Below are 20,209 nucleotides of genomic sequence, written 5' to 3'. Positions count from 1 at the left end.
GATGTTTGCATTGTCCAGAATCTGTATGTTTCCTCCAAAGCACTAGTTCAATTATGCGGCACGATAATACTTTGAAAATTTAAGTATATAATATAAGGAGCGTTTAAGTTATAACTGATGCCGATAATTTCTAAATTATGCAAATAACCCCGCTTTATGTATTATATCTCTTAATTTGCCTGCACTGTAACATACACATTTCTGGTCTAATAACTCTTTTGATGTATTAAGAAAGTCTAACATGTTTATGGCTGTATTTATTTTTGTGATGTAATGATACCATTTAGATGCAGATTATTTTACAGACCAACGTAATGGTAGCATCCATCTTTGTGGCTCTTCGGACAATCGCTGGAACCGAATATGATCAAAACGTCAACCTGTTTAGCTTCACACTCTGTTTACTATAAAAGTTTTAATATATCAGCAGCAATGTCAATACCTTCAAATATTTTATCCCATTTGCAGAGCTATCAAATTCAAGTTCAGTTGTTGAGATTTTTTTTAATACTTTAATAGGATATCAATCAAACCAGTTTCGAAATAAATCCACATTAGAACTAAGTGTTCGAAGGAAAAGTTTTTAAGGGATTATTTACATCCGAACCCGGTGCATAGAAAAAATGCACATTGTCTTCTTATTTTTACATTTATGCAGGCTTGTAATATTGGTTGCATTAGGTAATTTTAAAAGACCTTATATATCTTAGGTATCAGTTCCCCTCATTTTGGTGTATGTGTGATCGATGTGTGTAATATGGCTTTAAGGCTTTTAGAGTATACAGAGTGGCCTTAACTCAGATGTGCATATGTAAAAAGAAGAAGAAAGAAAGGAAACATCTAGCTCAGTTTGGTCATTTTCGCTTCCTGGACTTCAGAGGTAAAATGCAAATAGAGGCGATAACATTTTTTTACATTTTATGTATTTTGTAATTCATTTATTGCACTTTCAGAAGCTGGTATTGTTGTCTAGTGTGGCAAAAGTCGTTTTAAGAATGTAATAACTGCTAAAGGTAGCGGACTTTAGACTAATTCAGGCTGATTTTTCGAGCACATGGGCTCAATCATTTTGGTCAGCTGTGTGCTTAGATCATGCACAATTTCCACAAGTACAATATCCACAGAAATTGTAAGCACGGTACATGAATGTAACAAAGAGGTATGCGAACATTCTCTCTAATGTACATGTTGCAAATCCAAAGAAATTCACTCTACACCTGTCACTTTGTCATAAGTTCCTAATATTTGTAGAGCGCCCCCAAATGGCGTTCCGTCTGTGAGAAAGTTACATGAATAGTTTATATACCGCAGGAAACTAGCATGATGTCATGACTCTGCCATTGTGGTACGGATAATTACAATCAGTCTAGTACATTTTTAAATCCTAAGATACAAAAATCTTATCCCCTAATTTGAACGAGGGCACGAAGCGAAATCTGTATACCAGCCACTCGTCAAAGAGACCGAATAAATCGATTGGCTTCGTTAGGAATCGTTTTGGGTTGTTTTTTTACCAGCAAAAGCATGAAGTGACGTATGCAAGTTCCCGCAAAATGGGTGGCAGTATGTGTATAAAACTTGAGCATATGAGTAAGTTAAGAGATTAATGGGAGGCGGTTTGTATTATAAACATGAATTGAATTAATTTATATTTTTATAAGAATCTCGAAAATTAAGAAATGTTTTTGACTTAAATGTCTCAATATTTGAACAGGAGAGATTCATACAGTTTCAGAAGTACTGGACCACACAGGAGGTCTCACAATAGATCGCGAATCAAACACCTGCCTGGCTTCTAGTTCATAGTTTCCCTTTTATCCAATGACCTAAGGACAATAGAAGATATCAACTCAAGGATTATTAAGCAGGCAAATACTTCAAATAATTGCCACCTAGTCACCTAATGACCACACATCACCAGCCTCTAATTTTACATTTGCATTGTATTTCTACCTTCACGTTTGTATGACTCATTAGTAAAGTTTTCCAAGCCTAATATAAGTACTTTATGTCATGCATGATGTTACGCAACCCGAAAATTTAACACGGAGAATTATTCCTTCTAAAATTACTAAACACTTTAGTACACATTAGAATATCCAGAGATTTCCATTTTACCAACCTATTCCATGATGCCATAAATTCACGTGATTACTCTACATAAGTATTATAAGTTGTTCAATTATTAAATGTAAGTGCATTCCGACTTCGTTTATTAATCCAAAGAGTGTTTTCATAACACTTTTCAAGCATTTCTTAATCAGAAGTAGCGTCTTTTATTTTAAGTTTTTGCCTTCAATGCGAAAAATAAACAACAAGGGAGAAAACTCGATGGAATTGTGTTGTATTTGTCTAAGAAAATGTTGTTTGCTGCTAATTTTCGTGTGTGTGTGTGTGTGTGTTGGGAGTCATGTTTCGTTTTAATGACACGTTTTACATATCATCGACCGTATCATGAAGCTATGTGTCTTTCCCAAAGATACACTGATGCAGCCGACCCCTTCTGGTCTGTACGGGTAACGATGCCGCGACCTTTGAATTACCAGTCAGACGCTCAACCGTCTGAGCTACCAAGAGAGAGAGAGAGAGAGAGAGAGAGAGAGAGAGAGAGAGAGAAATAGCTTTGTATATAAATACTCTTTCTTTCTTTAACATATTTTAAGGCCGATTCTAGGCAAGGTCAGACAAAATTAGAAGTGTATACTCACACAGCCGTCTACACCAAACATAAATACTGAATATAACTTTGCATATGAAAAGAGATCTTTGACCCGATATACTGTTTACAAACCGGCTTATCACCCAGTACGTCTGGGGATATCGCCCCTACAATATTCAAGGCCGTCTGGGACCTAGCAAACAATGAACACTTACCTGAAACGAATGAAAATAGCAAGTAAAGAATGTTTTGTCACATGTATACAGCGAAATAGTTTAAGGGATACTGAAATAAGGTGAGTAAATGTACAATGGAAGTAAGTAAGTTACTTACTGTTTAGTTGTCTATATACAGTAACCTACTGTACGTTTTATCTTTATTTATTAACGGAGTGAAGGTCGACCTGTTTAAAACATGAAGGTGGTGTAACATTGATTGAACATGTCTGCCAAAATTCAAGAAATCATCAGGATTTGAGAATCAGTAAAACGTTTGCATTAATATTTGTTTTAAATATATCGTAGTAACCGATCTGGCATCCTGCCCAAGGGCAGATAGGCGCGGTTTCTTAGATAATCCTATAGAGTAGGGCTGACAAGGGCCGCCATGATGGTGGGTCGTCTGACATACGGATAGATTCAAATTTTCAGCCCAGTTGGATACTTTTAAAAGATATCATGAAACATCCATGCATGTAAGGTATACAATAATCGGTGAAAGAAAATCTCTATCGTTTTATGATGAATATGGCATTTTGTGATAAATGTAATTTTCTTTTCAGTGAATAATATTCAATATATTTCTCGTCTGATAAAAGCCTCCTATTCAAGAGAACATTCGAATCAAGCCATTTTAAAAAAAAATGTACAATACGTAAATCAAGCCACGGATACCGTCCTCATGAAGATTTTATCGCTCACTCTCAGGCATGAACTATTTGTCGTTTAATAGATGGTCCACTCACTTCAAATACTTAATAATAATAATAATAATAATAATAATAATAATAATAATAATAATAATGATAATAACAACAACAATAATAATAATAACAATAATACTACTAATAATAATGATAATCATAAATATAAAATAATCATAATAGCATCCACCACAACAACATTAATAATAATAATAATAATAATAATAATAATAATACTACAATTCTTATTTCTTACAGGGGACATGAAATTAGAACATTGCAGCTTTCATTGGCATGTGGGTTTGATTCGTCACTGGTTTCACTGTGAATTGTTAAATTCATTTACTGGACACAGTGTAAATCTGATACACCGAGGCACCATTTTGAGAATCCATTTTCTGTGTTGAAATTCTGAAGGAAAATGTTATTTATTCGGAGTACGGAAGCAAATGATGTGGATAATGTTATAAAAATGTCTATGAAGCTATAGTTATACGGATATATTTATTCCATCACAAAGGTATGTGCATAAGAATTGTTTATTTCAAAATATGTCAGCAGTAAGGTAGATAAATAAAGTACGTACAAGTTATAAATACTTAATGTTTATTTATATCATTTATTCCATGCACACAAGCATCCATAAACACGTGTACAGATACACACACGCACACGGACACATACACACGTATTAACACTTACAATATGAGTGTATGGAAAGAAAGAAAACATACATTTATCATACCAGAAATAATCTGTCACACATACGTGAATTAACAGACATAGAATAAAGGTTACAATATATGTAATGATACATATAAACATAAATGCACTAATGTTGTATATCAGGCGGTCATTGAATTGCGATATTGGGATTATTGATATAAACCAGACATTAATAAACATGTCAATGCAATATATATTACAAAATGTATTGCTCTTAAATTAGTATCCCTTTATGTGTATCACACTTTACTCAAACGTATAGTAAAAGTATGTAAAACAGAAGAAGGAATTCCTAATGAATTTGTATCACAGTATCCAGATAACATGTGATTCGTTATCCACATAACATAAACTTACAACATATCCCGCAGATCTCATAGCACAATTAAATTTGTTAGAAGTGGTTAATTTGTACTTAAAAATAAAATTTAACAAATGATGGAATGATGTATTTTCTAACATATCCTTCAAATAAAGACAATGTGTTTTTATTTCACATATACACAATCCCAGACATAAAAACAATGTATTTTCTTCAATATACTCACGACCATTTTATTTAATGTTACGGATACGTCAATATACTGACAGTCATTTTAATGTTACGGATACATCAACAAATTCATAGCCATTTTAATGTTACGGATACGTCAATACACTTACAGCCATTGCAATGTTACAAATATATCAATATTCTCACGTCAGTACATGATGGTACACATATATATCAACAAACACAGACATTTTTTTTAATGTTAAAGATCCATCAGTACACTCGTGTATGAATCGGTCTATTGCACGAGTCGGTCTGTTGTATGAATCGTTCTACTGTTTTAAGCTATAATTGTAACTAACTAGCTCGTTACGTAAGAAAGACTTGAAAAATATCAGTATATCATATGTAGGTGTCATGCCATCATTATACGTAATGACTGATGTTTACAGTTATCCCAAAAGTAACAGTTTCAGTGATATATAGAACTACATGTGAGAACAGATTGTGCTGTGTGACTCTAAAACATTGTACAATACACCATTTCTTAAAAAAAATAATTTATTTTAATAAGTCTACAGTTTAAATGAGTCAGATCTCCAACTGCCATTTTCACAACATTTCGAGTGAAATCTCCACACTTGTGCACTAGTACGCAGATCACTAATCATGCAAAGTAATAGATACTAGCAAATCGTCAGTGGCTTGAATTGCTTGTTTTATATCGTCAGTTGTTTTGTATTGATGCCTGGTACATGTACATATAATTTGACGGTATCTTTTGTATAGTACAATCATCACTGCTGTAACTACACTTATAAACACTAATACTAAGCAAATTATTAAAATGATATGTGTGTTGTATTCACCAGCAGGAGCATCTGTTGTTGTTGTCGTAATTGTTGAATAGTCTGAAAAAGAGAATAGTTTCGTATTTACGTTCAAATATCCATAAGCCAGACAAAACATTGCAACGCTTCATAATCTTTCTCAAAGCCTTTCTAACTTATTGGACACGATGGTCATATCAAAACACAACAAAACTAATCAGCAGTTTTATGACTGCAAGACATAGTTAGAATAGATATCTGGTACTGTATTTTTCCTCTTAAATGCCCCATCCAGTATTTTTGGGATGAGATTTTTATTGTTCACTTTTAAAACCCACGGTCCAGCTTATGGATTTATCTCAATGTAATTTCATTGATCACTGCCATGAATTTGTTATAATCATGTTCAGTGCAAAGTTAATGGCACATAGTTTATATAGAATAATATACGAATAAGTTAATAATTTACATCTAATTTTATTTAGTTAAAAAGTATCCCAATTTAGTAATCGCAAGCCAGCTAATATATATATATATATATATATATATATATATATATATATATATATATATATATATATATATATATATATATATATATATATATATATATATACAACCAATGCCTGCTATTATATGCATATTTATAGAACATAAATAGAATTTTCTTGTTTAAATACCAGTCAGCCCTTGCAGTTTTAAAATTTTAAGATTAATTATTTTGAAAAAACACCAGATAATATATTATAAATATACCATTTTATTCAGTTATTTCTAATCTGGGACTAACATAGCAGGTGTATACTAGTGCCAGCCCAAAGAGGCTAAATCGATTACCGTGCTATCCTTATTAATAAAAATTACACCATCCTCCTCTTATGTCGATAAAATGATCCATACACGCAGGCACAATAGGACATGAAAACCATAATAAATAAATATTTTGATCCAACTTTCCTTTACTAACTCCAACAGTCAGGCAGTATGTCTGTCTGTCTCATCTCATCCCATTCGCCCGATTGCTTGTTTACCCCCTCTTCATAACTTACAATTTTGCAAAGTTAAATATAAATATCCTCGAAAAGTGCTTGAATTGTCAGATAATGCTCAGTGGTAATTGAGTGCATGTGTTTGTCATGTTGCCCATTCGTACTCTTGAGTTCACGAGTTCGTCATGTCGCAATGCCTCGCACGCCGTTCAGGATAGAAAATTAAACCCTTCTGAAATGGTTGGAGGTTGGTCTGTAGATTTTCACCTGGTGAGAGTGGTGGAGGTTAGATATTGCGGGGTACATATTAATACCGTATAAATAGTATAATAATCATCCTACCCGGTTTAAGATAGAGAATTAAAACCTTTAGACTATTATTTTGTGACGATCTGTAGACGTGTACGAACCGCATTAGAATTTTGATCCATTCCCATACAGGCGTGGTTTAGTGAATGGTGGTAGTAATTTTACCCGGGTGTCAACACATAAAATATGAGGTTTAAACGAGATCCACGGGTCATGTCCCTGGCAAACATATATGGCCCCTTGTTCAAAACTTTAAAACTATTGACTCGCCACATATAAACATTATTTATCTTATTTAAAATACAAATATGAACTAAGATATACAACTGATATTGGTCCAACTTACTGTCCCTAACATAAAGAAAGTAGTCCCCCGGCTTTCTTAACCCTACGGACTTAGTGCCCGGCTTCTAACGTTTAAATTACTGAGCCAATTATACTCCCCTGTATGTTAAGTGCATAAGCTACTGGACACGAAAAGGATTGTGCATATTTGATGTCAATATAGCTTCCTGCAGCTAAGTATATTCTTACCCTCGGAAATTTAACTAAAACTCCAAAAAATGGACCGGGGAAGGCGGGTTGTGGAAGTCAAGATCAATAAGCGTGGGGATATGCGTTTTACCAACACAGAATTCTGGTTTAGAAAAGAAAAGGTAACTTACATGGGCACAGCTGTGTGCAGTCTGAGACATCACAGATAGGTTTGCATGGGTCACAGTTTCCCGTATATGGGTCAAAATATTCATTGTACTTGCAAATTATACCGTCTGAAATTTCCAAAGTCATAAGAATTATATATATATATATATATATATATATATATATATATATATATATATATATATATATATATATATAGAGAGAGAGAGAGAGAGAGAGAGAGAGAGAGAGAGAGAGAGAGATGAACTTCTTCATGATATAAACAGTTTTGCATTCAAGCATACAAGGACAAAGAAATGCAATTACTGTATTCTTGATGGAATACAAAAATAAAATGTATGAAAGAAGCTAAAAGATTTTCTTGATTGCTACGTCTGGTCGAAGAGTGTGTCTAATTTCACCTGGAAGATTATAAGCATTTCCACATTTAAATTCACGAGACAAAGAAAGTTTGAGCATCTTGGAATAATTTCTAGAAGAAACCTGACACTTGTCACTCATATTCTGATATGAAGCAATGATAAATTAGCTCCAGAAGTTGATCAGCGATAAAATATACTATATATTGCTTCCATACATTTCCTTACTTGTAATACACAAAACGCACGTGCAAATCAGTTTCTGAAGTTGTAATACAGTACCTACCTCGATCAATTACAATAGTTATGACACATTACTTACCTGCCATATTTTTTCTCTGCTTGCGGCCAAAAGGTATAACAATAATTATAACAGTTCTTATTTGGACCTTCGTTATTTTCAGAGCACCTGCCAATAAAAGAAAATTATGGGTCTGATAAATATTACAGTTGTACACATGCTGCCTTATTTTATAAAGAAAGTGTTGTTTTGGTACACGACTTTAAATTTCTTCGTGAAGTAAAAATATAATAGAATTTTATTCAATTGACATGATTATCGTTATTGCGATTAGTACACCTGTCGTGGGAAGAGGTATAGAGTTTGACACTCGACTTACAATAACGGAAAATGAAATTGGTTCCGATTACGTAATGCAAAGCTTTGGTTCTGGCTAGTGCGAAGGACAAGGTCATGATCAGTTTTTACATATTTTTATTTGAATGGATGAACTAGAAAATGAAATAAAGTGTACACTGAGATTTGTGATTGTTTTTAACTTTCAACAACGTCAGCAAAATGTGTTCAAAATGTAATTTATGCTACTGCCCTAAAATAATTAATGACATTTAGTTAGAATTGAGGATATTAAAGTTACATCATAATATGACTTCAAACCTTTTACCTCCCTAGTGCTCATTTGAAGGGGTGCGATTGTCTTATGATATAATGAAGTGCACATGCAAAAACCCTTGCAAACATACTTACCAGTGCTTCCGGCAAACGTACACTTTAGTGACAACGTCTACTTGGTATCTAGCTCACAGTGTTATTTAGTGAGTAATAACTCCTGTTGTATTACGATATCAAGTTAAGATTTAGATTCGACGTTTTCGGCTGAAACATATTGACCAGCAGTTGAGTGAAGAATAAAGCGATCCCAAAATTTCATCTTACCTTTTTCTGGTGTGGTCTATTTCTAGTAGAGGTACTTTCCAGGGCTAGCCTATATTTAGAAATTGCGTTATAGATATATTTATCTACAAACGAAAGATTCATATATATATTCCCAAGATGTGTTCAAAACTTGTTTATTAGGAGTGGCGTTGCAAGCGACCCAGAAAGAAGGGTGTGGTTCCAGCCAATCCTACAAAATGTAGAATCTGATACATCACGATGTCAAGTAAAACAAATGACGCGAACAAATAATACACAAGTAAGAACATCCGGTAAAAAGTTATCAATATGTCACGGCACAGTACTCTTGTATTTACGATGAAAGAAATTATTATCTACAGTAAAGTGAGATTTTATTTATGTATATTAGATTCAACCTGTACCCAGAACTTTATTTCAAAGGCCAATATTTTAACAATTTATGGAAAACGAGGGATAATGTCACAGGCGCCGCAAATGCATGGGCACACACAAGATAAATTTAATAATGTAGAATGAACATTCCAGAAAACATTGACATGTATTCACATTTATAAATTGTACATTACAAGAACGTGTATTAACATTTCCTGAGTTAAGAAAGATCTGCTGCATGTATGTATGTATGTATGTATGTATGTATGTATGTATGTATGTATGTATGTACGTACGTATGTATGTATGTATATGTCTTTATGTAAGTAAGTATGTATGTATGTATGTATGCATGCATGCATGCATGCATGCATGGATGTGTGTGTGTGTGTGTGTGTGTGTGTGTGTGTGTGTGTGTGTGTACAGAACACAGAAACTCTTTTGGTTGCAAAGAAGATTTTCTGCTTACATTTTTCCACGTCAAATATTAATTTAAATTTATAATATCCCCCGCTGTTACTATTGTTGGATTTCTATATTTCAGTAAATTTTAATAAGATTTTTTTTTCCACGGTGCAAAATTATTTACAATTGGTATTAATGGGACTAGTCATGTTTCACTATATATGACTTTCTATAGTCTTGATCTCTATAGATTTAATATGAGGCGATACATTTTGTCAACATTGCAAGAATTGAAAAAACATGTGTTTCGTTTTATCGACGTGTTAATACCAGTATGACGCGTTTCAACAAAGAAAAGCCAAACAAAACTTTACTTAACGAAAACAACTCTCTTTGAGCAAGATGTTTTTATTGCATAAGCTAAGATTCCATCGATGGCGTGTACACATACGAGATACTTGTTGCTACTGAGAAAATGGAAGAAAGCCAGAATCACTTACTAAATGTTACTATTTTTGATCAACATCTAGTTTAAGAAATCATGCAAATACTCCATTCACTGTTGTAATAGTCATGCAGGTGGCTTTTTCAGTTCAATGTAATAATGATCTTTACACCCTACAGAAGTAACACTGAGCACTTTGAGCTGATAAAATGTGTCTTCTAATAGTTCAATCATTTACTAATATAAATAGTTCTTTTTGCAAAAATATTTATTAAAGATTTAATTGTCAATTTACATAAGCATCGTACAAATTTCTAGCAAAGTATCCAATACGTGATGCTGACATCAGGGGCTGACCCAGAAATATCGTTTAGGATTTGCGTAAATAAGTAGGCGATGGGTTTGTGGAACGGAACCCTATGTTGAGGCCGGGTGGGGAGCTCCAGATGTTCCTTCATACTAAGCGTATCCAAGGCATAACTTTAACCATCTAGCTGCCAAGAAAATTGACTATTAAAAATGTTCCATGCCAGTTGTATCGCTCTCGTTGTTTTTTTTTCGGGGGGGGGGGGATCAGCATCCCACCCCACCCCATCAATTCGTCGGTGTTAGATATTGAATTAAGTAATTTAGAAAAACGGTGAACGACGCATACATTTTGGATAAATATTTAAATTATGACGCACGAGTTTTATATCTCCTGTAGATGCCAATATACATTTGTGACCTCTGAGCAAGGTCAGCAACGACAATCAAGAGTTGTACATAATGTTTTCACCAAATGCCTTTAGGTGGAGGAAAGTTTCGAGGCAGTTGCACAACAGAATTCCCAATCTTAACCCTATTACTAATACCTCTGCTAAACTACATTTTTTCATCAACGTCGCGTTGAATTGAATCTATATGTGAAATACGGTCGTATCTTAAATCGATGTGATCAGAGATGTGAAAATCGTTCAATGTAATTTTCCCCGTTTTCTTTCTTTTCTTTTTTTTTTTTTTGTTTTTGTTGGGGGGGGGGATGTTTCTTTTGTGAATATTGCTTGGATTTAATTTGATTTGATTTCATCTGCATCGTTTTAGATAAACACAATTGTGTACACTGTTGTTTTACTCATATAGTCTTAATTCAAATACACATCATTTGCATTTTGTGTATTGACTATAAACTGTTTCTTATTCAGCCGCAAATAAATAAGTTGCAACAAAGAATGGTATACAAACTTTTTTTAAGCGTTTATTCGTTATCAGAAACAACATTATTTGAAATCTACTGAAAACTGATGATGATGCTGATGCTGGTGCTGATGCTGCTGCTGCTGCTGATGATGATGATGATGAATTGTATCCCTAAGATTCATATCACAACGTACAATGAAAGCTCTGATAAATAAATACTTTCTAACAGGTTAATTCGATTTTACGCGTAGTTATTACGTAATGAAATGGTATGTACAAAATACAGTCTAATTTGATTACATCATCAAATGCATGGCATTCAGAATACACGTGTCGTACATCTATTTCACATGGAACGATTATCTGGGAAACCAAAGAAACACAGGCTCCTCAGTTACATAGCTCAAACCACATAGTCATATCGTTCAAAAACGTAGAATGGAAATATCCCTAAAATATGATTCATGTAACATTGGAAGATAACAAGAACAATTTTTTTTCCCAAAGTCGTCTGGTGTGGAATACTGAATTTGATAAATAAATGTGGTGCAAGCAGACATTTAAGGCTCCTTTATTCCAGAGCTCTGAGCTTATAAATCAAACAGCATATGTTATCCAATGTACAAAACATACACAATAAATAGAATCATGCACTATATTAAGGCAGAATGAACATTCCTTCAATTCACCATAAAAACATCACTGTAGGTAAATATTACCCGAGAGTAAGAGATTAAAGCCAAAATAATTTAATTCCTTTTTAACGTAAAGAACAATTTTGTCGAAAATTTTCAGTGACAAGAAAACCTAAAACAGATGTTATATTAATTTTCATGTGACTTGAAAATCATTATTGTCCTCCTGTTATATAAATCGAATTTTTTACCTTTTTTAAAGCAATTTAAAGTTTACGTTTCCATGCCACGCACACATACATCAAATTTGAATAGCCGCATATACTCGCGTATAACACCAATCAGACTAAAAACGGCATAGATCCAGATGTCGTCGCATAAAGCGCCGGCAGATCTGGATATATGCAGTATATTAGGAGTAATCAGTAAAACAAACAACACAGACTCTAATGATTCCGTGGATCATGCAACGCCAGATCAGGGTCCATGTTGTTTACAGCTAGGCCTGACTTATTGGCGACTATAGACGGTGCTGTAGAAGAGGCACATATGGCATGTTTGTAACGTATCTGAAAAACGGTATAGTCCCAATAGTATATGTGTCTTATTCCGAACTCCCACACACCCTATCAAGCTCCACCCAGTACGGTGGATCGAATTTCCATGTTTCTTTGTGTAGCGCTCTATAATACTCCAAATAATAGCTTGAGATTTGATGTTGCGATCGCATAGGACATTGACCAGGCTTATATAAACAACTCTGTTTAATACAGAATACATAATGCCACCGTTTTGAGCAATATAACTAAGGCACATATAATCGTCACAACAAGCCGGTTTAATTTACATAAAGCATGTGCAACTTCCTCCAGGGCGAAGTCCCTATGGAGATTTTTAAACATAAAGTATGATAAAACTAGGTCGCGGGCTGTAGGTTGCACATGCCTGCGTGACCTGGATGAATGAAGAGGCTTTGTAGATTAAACTCATACGTGACACAGTAGTAATATCATGTATACTTGCATGGCGTACGAAGCTTGACACTTGCATACAGTCACTGAAACATACATGAATGGACACAGTCACATTTTACAAATAATTACAGAATTAACGAGGAAATGCATGCAACATGACCAGACGGTATAAGAGCTATTGCAATAAAACGCATTCACGAATAGTGTCAGAATTAAAAAAAAAATATGCTTGTTTCTGGTTTTGTCTTTTGTTTGCTTGGGGTGGTGGCTTTTTTAGAATAGCATTTGTTTGAAAAGAAATCTAAAATATTTATTGATTGCCCAAAACTCAAGAGCATTTACTTCGAACAATAATTTTGGTCCAAATGCTAGCAACATAGACCTTGATTTGCCGTCGGATACTACAATCTGCATAGACTCATATCTACCGGCTCATTTTGCCACGGCAGATCTGGGTTAAAGCATTTTGCAGTTGGATTTGACTTCTAAACGAGTACAGACGGTACTTTTGTCCTTCTGAGCCGGACTTCGATGGAAACTTAAATAACAAGTCAGACATTCTCTATATCTCTGTTTAAAGCAATTGCTTCCCTGTTTATATCTTTCCCGCTTTCTTGAACGGGATTTCTATACACAATCCGGGAGCAGCATGCTTTATCCTCCTTGCAAAATCTTCTATATATAGTCAAAACAATTATTGCCAGGACTAAACAGAATAGTACTGGAGGAAATATGATGAGAAGTAACTGTGACGTATTCAAACTCTTGTCAGAAGACGTTACTGTCGTGGTAGTGTTGGAAGGCGAAGTCGGCATCACGTAATCTGAAACAAAGAAAAGTAAAATGTAAGTCAGTGGAAATATGTTTGATTGTATTTATTAGGTAACTTCTGTGCCAGCCTAGCTAAAAAAGATCACTAATTTCATACACTTTGGTTTAAAACAGTTTTGTCATAATCCTAACAATGATAAATTTATCATCTTTTGTCAGAACTCTTTTCTGAGTTAATCATGGTCAAATTTAGGAAGTAAGTTAGTTGATGCATGCTACATTGTTTAAAAAAAGGTAATTTTCAATACTTTAAGGAAAAGTTTTGTAATACAATTATCAATTCTAAGATATGTATGTATGTATGTATGTATGTATGTATGTATGTATGTATGTATGTATGTATGTATGTATGTATGTATGTATGTATGTAAACATTACCGGGGCAAACACTGGAACAGTTTCCAATGGCACACACAGGACCACATGGGTCCTACGTACGTACGTACGTATGTATGTATGTGTGCATGTGTGTATGTGTGTACTTGTATGTGTGTGTATGTATGTATGTATGTATGTATGTATGTATGTATGTATGTATGCATGTATGTATGTATGTGTGTGTGTAAAGATTACTGGGGCAAACACTGGAGCAGTTTCCAATTTGACACACGGGACCACATGGGTCGCAATTCCCTGTAAACGGATCCAAGAACTTGTCACTTCCACAATCTCCTGAAAATTGCAAAATAAATTTCATAATTTAGTCGAGATGAGCTTGTTCATACGACACATAGTTAGGCATATTCTAATGTTTCAAAAGTTTTCTTTTTTTCACGGTGAAAGAATGTCCTAAGACATAAGTGTCTCTGCTGTTGCTATTATTATCTGTAATGATGTTGCTAGTTTTACGTAGACTGCTGTTACTTTATTACTTGTATTGCTGTTGTTAATACATGTACTTCTGTTGTTATTGTTACTTATACTGCTGTTACACTGCTTACAATAGTGCTATGTGTACTGATGTCGTTATTGTTATTTGTATTGATGTTGATATCATTACTTGTACTGATGTTGCTATTGTTATGTGTACTGCTGTTGTTATGTGTACTGCTGTTGTTGTTGTTACTTGTACTGCTGATACTATTGCTAAAGCTGTTGCTGGTGCCTCTCTTCGCGTGTGACCTTGATTATGCAGCTCTTTTTAGAACTGTACAATATATATATGTTCTTTTGTGTGAAGAGCGCAGTATTTCGTGTGTCGATCAGTTATTTTGAATTAGTTTCTAGTTGGCTTATTTCACAACGTTCTCCCCTGTTTACTCTTGTTCTTACGATTTTTTTTTCGTTTTAAAAGTGACTCCATCATGAATATGAGTGAGCGTATTTATTTATTCATTTATACTTTATATTTTTATTATTAATTCATTTTCGAAAAATGTTCTATCGTGCCCTATACCACCATGAAGATGTGATGCAGATTCTTATGAAAAATCGATGCTTGTCATAATACATTCCCACACATAGTAACTCCAGTCAGGGTCATATTTAGGGCAGAGGACCATGGGTTGATGTTGGGCAATGAAAACTAAGGAATTGAAACGTTTAACAAATAGATAGGCGGACGAAGATGGTCCTCGCCCGGAGCATCATTTGGTCTAGCCCTGTGCCCAATTCATACAGAAGCCTATACTCAAGAACCATCAAAGTTTATCCTTAGGCTGTACATTTAGCTTGCCACTTCACGTGTAGACACTGCATGCAAAACACCATACTCCATAACCATCTCCAACAAAAGATTTGTCCTTAGACTGAGTATCCAACAGTTTAAATCTGCAGTTTCTATCTGACATTATGTAACACTGAATAGTGCTGACTCATTAAATTGTCATATCTTGTCTTTAGAGTACAAACATGCTAAACTGCATTGATTTATAAAACTTATAAAATAATATTTATATTCCGAACTTCTGTGCGTCTACAGTTGGTCAGGTTTATCACAACCAATTGTTGTGTTTGTTGATGTTGGTGAGCTTTTCATTTATTTTTATCTTATTATATGGGGAATGATCTCATCTCCGTGGGGTGTGTCCGAACATTCTCTTTAGACAAAACCATTGAACCAGCTATCGACAATCATATATAGCATTGAAAAATCTGTGTACACTTGTTGTGGCCGGACAGATTTTAATTATTTTAAACTTATTTTTTCTTCTCCCAAACCTGGGAAATCGTATAAAGGAATATCAACATCTGCTTATCTAAGAGAACAAGACCAGACAATCCCAGGAATACTTACGAGCAAATGTCACCATCCAATTGATCGCAAATCCTACAGCGAGTAGAAGGCTTTCAATTCTTACACGAAACATGACAATTGTTTTTCCTGAAAGTGGAAAATATTCAAAATAAAAGTCTGGTTATGAAAGTTTTTATTGTAATGGAACATTTCTACGATTTAAAGAATGAGTTTGTAATTATTCATGATTTTATGACGAATCATGCTATAACATGACAAGGAGATATTATACTTGATGTCAATGAATTTATGACACTTCATGATGTAACATGAAAAGAAGATCGCTGAATGATTAGTTGAACAAAATATTAAATATGATTTATGTTATGAAATGTGCTTTGTTGCCTTCTTTAGGTACAATGTTAATTCATCTTTGAATGTAAAGCATTTTCAAATGTTATCCACGAAAATTCGTTTTAATGGCCTCAGATACGACGAGTCCTTATATGGGAATAAATAAAGCTTGTTTCAACGAACATGCCTGCCTGTTGCCATTAAGACTTAATTTACAAAAATAAACCACAAATGACTCGTCAAACCCTCAAATACAATATTTTGTTTATTTCCATAATAATCAATTTCAGAAAACTGTGCAAGAGAAAACAAATTAATGCGATTATCTCTGGCACTGCGTTACACGGAGCGTAAAGACATCGCAAAGCGTTACATAGAGCATATAGTGTGTGTGTGTGTGTGTGTTCTGGATTTTTAACGTAGCTTTAACGATTTTTCAGTCATATGGTTACGATGTCTGCCTTGTGACAGTTTATAGTGATGTCTAGCACTGGGGCATCGTGCCGCAGACACGTAGCATGAGGTCCCACCCAGTCACATTATTCTGACACCAGGCCGACCAAACCTAATACTAACCTCTTAATGCTGAGCACCAAGCAAGGCAGCAGCCAGTACCATTTTAATAAGTCTTTGGTATGACTCGACTAGGTTTAAAACTGGCGACCTTCCGAATCTGAGGCGGAAGCTCTAACCACTAGGCCACCGGAGCGGTCTACATGGATACGTGACAACTGTACTGAATTTCTAGACATCGCTGTTTTCTGGATGGGAGTGGGGAGACATATGTTCAGTCATTAATTTCAACGCAAATATTAATTCCAGCTGTGTTAGAGTTATACATTACATTTAATTCGCTAAACTACATTCACGTTCTCCGTGTTATGTTAAATTTGTAGAAGAAGGACAATTTAAAATCTCTGCATTATGACAATGTTACTGAAAAAGAAACTGAACAAAGGAAAAAAAAAACAAACAGGCTTTTACAAAGTTTTCAACATACTATTGTAATTGAAAATTTCAGTCAATACATATCCCTTTCATAGAATAACTTTCTTTATGTTACGGCATGTCATGAAGGCATGGATTGCATGATGTACATCGACTGTTTTCTAAACAAAATATACAAGGTACCCAGTTTAGGATAATTCTCGCCAGCTTGACATTTCCGCACGTTCACTGAATTATTCGTAGATAAACCGATGAAAACAAAACAAGCAAAGGAAATGCTAAAGAAAATAATAGCATCTTCTAGCTAATAATTTATCATAAATTTCCATTTTAACCTAATAGCAAATTTCTCTTACCTTGATAGACTTTCCTGACAGACGGGTGTGTAGGAGTGACGAAAACTATCCAGAACTCACTGTAAATCTAGACTGATGAAAAACTGTGGATAGAAAACAAACAATATTATGTTGCCCTTCTTAGAATATGTTGTAAATTTCAACAGGTGAAATTAATCTGGCAAATCTTTTTATTAATTAGTTCTAATGTAAGCAGCTGGCAAAACACTATTTTATTCTAAATATAATCCTCCCCAAATAGCATACGCAAAAGTCCGTAGTGTGTCTAAATATACCAATAAGGATATGTGCAACGCTAAAACACTTTCTTTGAGGAATGCAATGATATGCAGGTGTCTGTATCTCCCTAGCTTATTGATTTACTATATCGCTTATTAACTTACATTCGTGCGTCTCAGAGACAAAGGCACACATGATAAATGAAATTAAACAACGGGTTATCTGTAACTACATACCTATTCACTCTTTTACCTGCACAGCTAATACGTCCTTGTAATCTGCGTCAAACTATATCTATTGGGTTTTAGATTCTGCATTCTACGTTAGAATGGTTGATTTAAATTTCATTCCACCCGTGTTTCAGAGATTACATTCTTACCGTTGTGAAACACAGTTAGTCTCACAAGGTTTTGAATTTACTGAAATAACTGAGAAGAAAGGAACGGAATTTCATTTCAACACGATCTAATAGGATTTAAGGGAAAAAATTAAAGACAGTGTTGGTACAACTGGATCAATATTATACTTCTTTATGTTTAGCCCCGTAAATGAATTTTTGCTTTTAACGTCGACTGCAGCAATAATTCATTTCAAACTGAAATCGACATATAAGTACTGAGCTGTCGTTTTATCACGTTTGTAGTTATACTTTTTAATTTATTAAGTACACTTTCAGACAGCTGAAACACAGTAGACCATTTTCTTGTAAATTTTCTTTTAAACTAGTAGATTTATTCTGTTATGCGCAGGGTAATACATTAGCGTGATACATGACACGTACTTGTTCAAAACTAGTACAGGTATCTGTGGCCAAGCGTGTTAGATACGATACGATAAGAGACTTTTGTTTAATTTAACACAAGTAAACGAGTCAAAGGTCATTCCAACATTAATCATCATTGATGAATGATGTGTGTGTGTGTGTGTGTGTTTGTGTGTGATTGAATTTTTAACGTAGCTTTAACAATTTTTCCGTCATATTACTCCGATGTCTGCAGTGTGGCAGTTTATAGTGATGTCTAGCATTGGATCATCATGTCTCAGACATGTAGCATGATGTCCCACCCAGTCACATTATCTTGACACCAGGCCGACCAGTCCTAACACTAACCTCTTAATGCTGAGCGCCAAGCGAAGCAGCTGTTAGTACCATTTTGTTAGTCTTTGGCATGACTCGGCCGGGGCTCGAACCCACGAAATAGCGCATCCGAGGCGGAAGCTCTAACCACTAGGCCACCGGAACGGTCAGCGATGAATCATATCGTAACTTACAAAAGCTAGGCATGCAACTTGAAAATATGGATACCTTCTGCTGTTTTTATTTTTATTTTTAATGACTGGTTATTTCATGCACATCTATTAACAATAAGCTGTAAACATTAATTTAAAATTTGGCTAGAGTTCAGTATGTGGGGCCCCGAGTGGCCGAGTGGTCTAACGCGTTCTCCGTTACGGATCACTGCCATTTCACCTCTGTCTGCGTGGATTCTAGTCTCGGACTCGGCCAATATGGGTATGTGAGAAAGCTTGCCAGTAGCTTCTCGTGGGTCGGTGGTTCTTTCCGGGGTTTTCCCGGGTTCTTCCTCCACCATTAATACTGTCCGCCATGTATAACCTATCGTGTGCTGAAAAATGGCGTTAAACCCTACAATAACATCAGTATGTGGCATATGAAGTCAAGTATGAGATAATTCTCATGAATTATACTTTCCATTTTTTCTGTGTTTCTTTTTTAACTGCACAATTCTTGAAAATTTGATGTTAGTGCTAAAGATATCTGTAAAACTATCTTATTTAAAATCCGCAACTTCAATTACTTATTAGTAAACAAAACCATCTTACCTTGTAAAACGTTTATTGCGACCTGGAAGGTATATGCACTTGTAGATTAGAATATGTTTCTTGCATCAAACAGAGGTTTATCTGTAGTGATCGATTAGGAATAGCAATACTTACAATCGAATATGGTGTCTCCTCTAAGACGAGTTTGACGTATGACAATTCGGGCGGAGGCACATAACTTAAATTCAATCATGCTGTGCCTATTAATAGTAATATAAATGGAAAACCCCGTTTTCCTTCAAAAGCTGGTTCAATCTAGATAAAATGAAGGTAACAAAAATAGCAGCACAATAAATTTACGGTTCTATAGCAATCCCAGTACAACAGACCCTGCATTACTTGCAATTTGTACACTTTCCTCAGG

The 20,209-nt window shown here is 34.6% G+C and overlaps 2 protein-coding genes and 1 long non-coding RNA gene across 7 annotated transcripts; 1 reads left to right on the top strand and 2 right to left on the bottom strand.

The window, feature by feature from the left end:
* Positions 1-2,613: 2,613 nt before the first annotated feature.
* Positions 2,614-4,184, top strand: LOC149782737 (uncharacterized). The gene is made up of 2 exons (XR_016414437.1): positions 2,614-2,954; positions 3,840-4,184. It is a non-coding gene; the product is annotated as an uncharacterized LOC149782737 (long non-coding RNA).
* Positions 4,185-5,350: 1,166 nt separating this feature from the next.
* On the bottom strand, positions 5,351-9,221 carry LOC149782736 (uncharacterized). 4 transcript variants are annotated; one of them, XM_089934235.1, is made up of 5 exons: positions 8,939-9,116; positions 8,273-8,359; positions 7,594-7,698; positions 6,784-6,886; positions 5,351-5,711 (listed from the first exon to the last, which is right to left on the bottom strand). In XM_089934235.1, exons 2-4 carry the CDS (start codon positions 8,277-8,279, stop codon positions 6,792-6,794), a joined length of 207 nt encoding a protein of 68 aa, XP_089790361.1. In that variant the 5' UTR covers positions 8,280-8,359; positions 8,939-9,116; the 3' UTR covers positions 5,351-5,711; positions 6,784-6,791. The 4 variants fall into 4 exon arrangements, with proteins under 4 accessions (XP_089790361.1, XP_089790360.1, XP_089790359.1 ...); XM_089934234.1 differs by lacking the exons at positions 6,784-6,886; positions 8,939-9,116 and adding an exon at positions 9,128-9,221; XM_089934233.1 differs by lacking the exon at positions 6,784-6,886 and having other exon boundaries at positions 8,935-9,116.
* Positions 9,222-11,548: 2,327 nt separating this feature from the next.
* On the bottom strand, positions 11,549-20,035 carry LOC149782735 (uncharacterized). 2 transcript variants are annotated; one of them, XM_089934227.1, is made up of 5 exons: positions 19,960-20,035; positions 17,785-17,867; positions 16,187-16,273; positions 14,524-14,622; positions 11,549-13,942 (listed from the first exon to the last, which is right to left on the bottom strand). In XM_089934227.1, exons 3-5 carry the CDS (start codon positions 16,257-16,259, stop codon positions 13,671-13,673), a joined length of 444 nt encoding a protein of 147 aa, XP_089790353.1. In that variant the 5' UTR covers positions 16,260-16,273; positions 17,785-17,867; positions 19,960-20,035; the 3' UTR covers positions 11,549-13,670. The 2 variants fall into 2 exon arrangements, with proteins under 2 accessions (XP_089790353.1, XP_089790354.1); XM_089934228.1 differs by having other exon boundaries at positions 19,846-19,983.
* Positions 20,036-20,209: the final 174 nt, after the last annotated feature.

Source organism: Sinohyriopsis cumingii, chromosome 15 (genome assembly GCF_028554795.1).
Source record: "Sinohyriopsis cumingii isolate HCF-2022 chromosome 15, ASM2855479v2, whole genome shotgun sequence".
NCBI lineage: Eukaryota > Metazoa > Mollusca > Bivalvia > Unionida > Unionidae > Sinohyriopsis > Sinohyriopsis cumingii.
This window is presented reverse-complemented; position numbering and strand designations above follow the sequence as displayed.